This window comes from Orycteropus afer, unplaced genomic scaffold (assembly GCF_000298275.1).
Source record: "Orycteropus afer afer isolate SDZICR_OR568_19922 unplaced genomic scaffold, OryAfe1.0 scaffold00143, whole genome shotgun sequence".
Taxonomy (NCBI): domain Eukaryota; kingdom Metazoa; phylum Chordata; class Mammalia; order Tubulidentata; family Orycteropodidae; genus Orycteropus; species Orycteropus afer.
Genome location: NW_006921730.1, coordinates 8,460,782 through 8,463,506, shown reverse-complemented (window position 1 = coordinate 8,463,506; position 2,725 = coordinate 8,460,782). Strand labels below are relative to the sequence as shown.

Below are 2,725 nucleotides of genomic sequence, written 5' to 3'. Positions count from 1 at the left end.
AGGCTGCCATGTAGATGGTGGAAATGAGGCTAAGCACACAAGCAATTACAAATGCTGTAGCAAAACGGTTATCCATTCTGGCATTCAGACTGCTCTGTTTAAAAAGCGAACAAGAAAATAACAAAAGTTACACCTCATAGACAAAAAAAAAAGATTATTTTGAAAGGAATTTTCTCAAAATCATCCTTTACCCCATTTCCCATCCCTCAGCTAGTTCATGCATAATCAAATCATTAAGGAATTTTTAAAAAAGTAAGTAGGTTCTTAATGAAGTTTAAAACAAAACTCATTATCAAGAAAGTACTTATTGAATGCTCACATACCCAGGATGCTACGGAGACAGAGGTCTTGTTCTCTAGTCTATCACCTGCATACTAAAACAGACAACACTGAAATGGACATACACATTACAGATACAAACAGTAAACAAGCCCAGAGTCAGCAGTGTACCGTGATAAATTATAAATTACAGACTGCATTTTTAACAAGCTGCAGAGCAAGAATTGTTCTGGGTTTGAGTGTGAAAAAGACGTAGGAAAAGGAAGCAATGGAAATCAGGTCCTCTCAGTTACCTTGGAATTGAGAAGCCTTATAAAACAAGGTTAAGAATCAGGAGCTACTTGTAAAACAGAGCGCAGATGTTTGGTAAACCCAAAAGGAAAGGTTGTTCCAGAAACACAGAAGAGCAAAGAGAAAAACATACAATAATAGGAGGTATCAATCTCCCCCGAATCCATTAAAGCTAAATGAAGCTTTATACGCTGCCAAATTTTCACTGCTAACTACTCTTCTTCCCAATCCTTATGCTTCAGAACCTCTTTACCTGCAACTTTGCTACTTACATCCCAAAGCACAAGATATGCCCACAAAACCCATATGATCCCTCTTCACCCATATAGAAAACTCTTAGACAAAATACGACCCCTCCCAAGGCGTGGACAGGGCTCCACGGCCGTAGTAAATAGCCGCAGTAAAATGACTCAAGGCGGATCAAATACTGCAAGCATATACCTTGACCGCAGAAAACACTTTACAAAGGCGCACGAAAACAGGTTCGCAAACTGAGGTTGCCGAGTTTGGAAGATGGGAAGTGACTCAGAAGAGGTCAGGACAATATAATAATTAACAGTAACTCCACAAGTTGGGTTTGTATTACTATTTTTTTTTTTTTTTCTTAATCCTTTTTCACTCTGGTGCTTTCAAATGACCTTACAAGGTCCCCGCACCAAGAGAGGCGGCTCCCCCAGGCCGCTGGTCGGGAGGCGGACGCGCTCTGCGCGGTCACAACCAGAGCGCCACGCAGGGCTGGGGGAGGCCGAGGCGCGCTGGGGCGGGGCAGAAACGTTGTGCAACCCCCGACCAGGGGCCCCCGAGTATCCGACCAGGCGCCGCCCCAGACCGCCCGGCCAAAAGAAAGCCCCCGCCGCAGCCCTTCAGTTCAGAACCTGCCCAACCCTCGCCGCACGCAGAGAAGGGTCCTTAATCAAACCTCCAGGTACCACGAACGGCTTCGCGTCCCTCGCCCGACGGCGCCGACCATGCTCACTCACCGCCCATCCTCCTGCTCCACCAGCTTCACCCTTTAGCTCAGACCACAGCACCCTTCTCTCCCAGCGCCTCCTCTGACGCACTTCCCTGCAGGGCCCGCCCCCTCCATAACTCCCGCGCCTCCACCTCTGCCTCCACCCAGGGCCAGGCCCAGGGCCAGGGCCGAGGGGGCTTGTGGGAGTTGTAGGAGGGATGGAAGGACAGCTGCGGGAAGCCTCGGATGGCATTCCCAGTGCTGAGCGCAGCGCATTGTGGGGGATGTAGTTCAGCTCCAGAAGGCAAGTGGGTGCGCGAAAGGACCACGCAGGCTATCGGAGTCATATTTTCCTAGTAAGGGATGAGAGTCCAGAGAGTAAAACGACCTGTCTCCCCTCACAGCTAGTTATTGATTGTGACCTGTGTAACTCAGGTCTAACTTTCAGTCCTTTTACTCTCCTCATCAAACCACCCTACTTCTAAATATGAGTATAAACGAACAACTGTGCAAATAAATGTGGAGATTATATTTTGGAAATATTAGCCTTTTTTTCTTCCTCTCTGGCAGCTCCACTGCCATTGGAGCAGATAGTCTTTCTGGTCTTAAGCACCTAGGAACTATCTAGAAGGTAATGACATTATTTGAATTTCATACAATTTAAGTTTGTGGCTGCTTTTTTTCTTTTTTATGGTAAGTGATATTAGATTTCCGTTGTCTGTAGGAATATGAAGTTTACTTTTTTTTTAAACTGCTTTTATGAAGTTTACTTTTAAAATACATTTCAATTAATTAAAGAAAAATATTAGGTTAAAGTAGTACTGAAAGTATCAGATGTGCCAGAGGGCATAAAAATATGAATAGAGTATGCAAAAGTCAAGTTTGGGGAACATTGCAGACCAGGTCATGGGCAGTCTCAGAGATTGCAGGTGACTAGTGCCATGAGTCTGGGAAGAAAGACTGAGCAATGTACTGCCACAGAAATACTGCCTCAGAAACGCAAGGAGGGGTTGCTATGAGTCGGAGTTGACTCCACAGCTGTGAATTTGGTTTTGGTTTGGTTTAGTGCCAAGAGTAAGGAGCTGTGGTATCTTACTGCCTAAGGTATTTGACTGTTAACCAGAAGGTTGGTGGTTCAAACCTACCAGCCACTGCACAGAATGAAGACAGGGCAATCTACTTCTGTAAAGATTTACTACCTTG

General features: G+C 45.5%; 1 protein-coding gene across 1 annotated transcript in view; it reads right to left on the bottom strand.

Annotated features, from left to right (window-relative positions):
* The window catches only part of CLDND1 (claudin domain containing 1), a 7,678-nt gene extending 6,098 nt beyond the window's left edge, over positions 1-1,580 (bottom strand). Inside the window, exons 1-3 of the mRNA XM_042781647.1 lie at positions 1,551-1,580; positions 324-374; positions 8-94 (exon numbers count right to left, since the gene is read on the bottom strand). Of these exons, the coding sequence (XP_042637581.1) occupies positions 8-76 (69 nt within the window). The 5' untranslated portion in view covers positions 77-94; positions 324-374; positions 1,551-1,580. The remainder of the gene's footprint in view (positions 1-7; positions 95-323; positions 375-1,550) is intronic.
* Between the last annotated feature and the right edge of the window lie 1,145 nt (positions 1,581-2,725).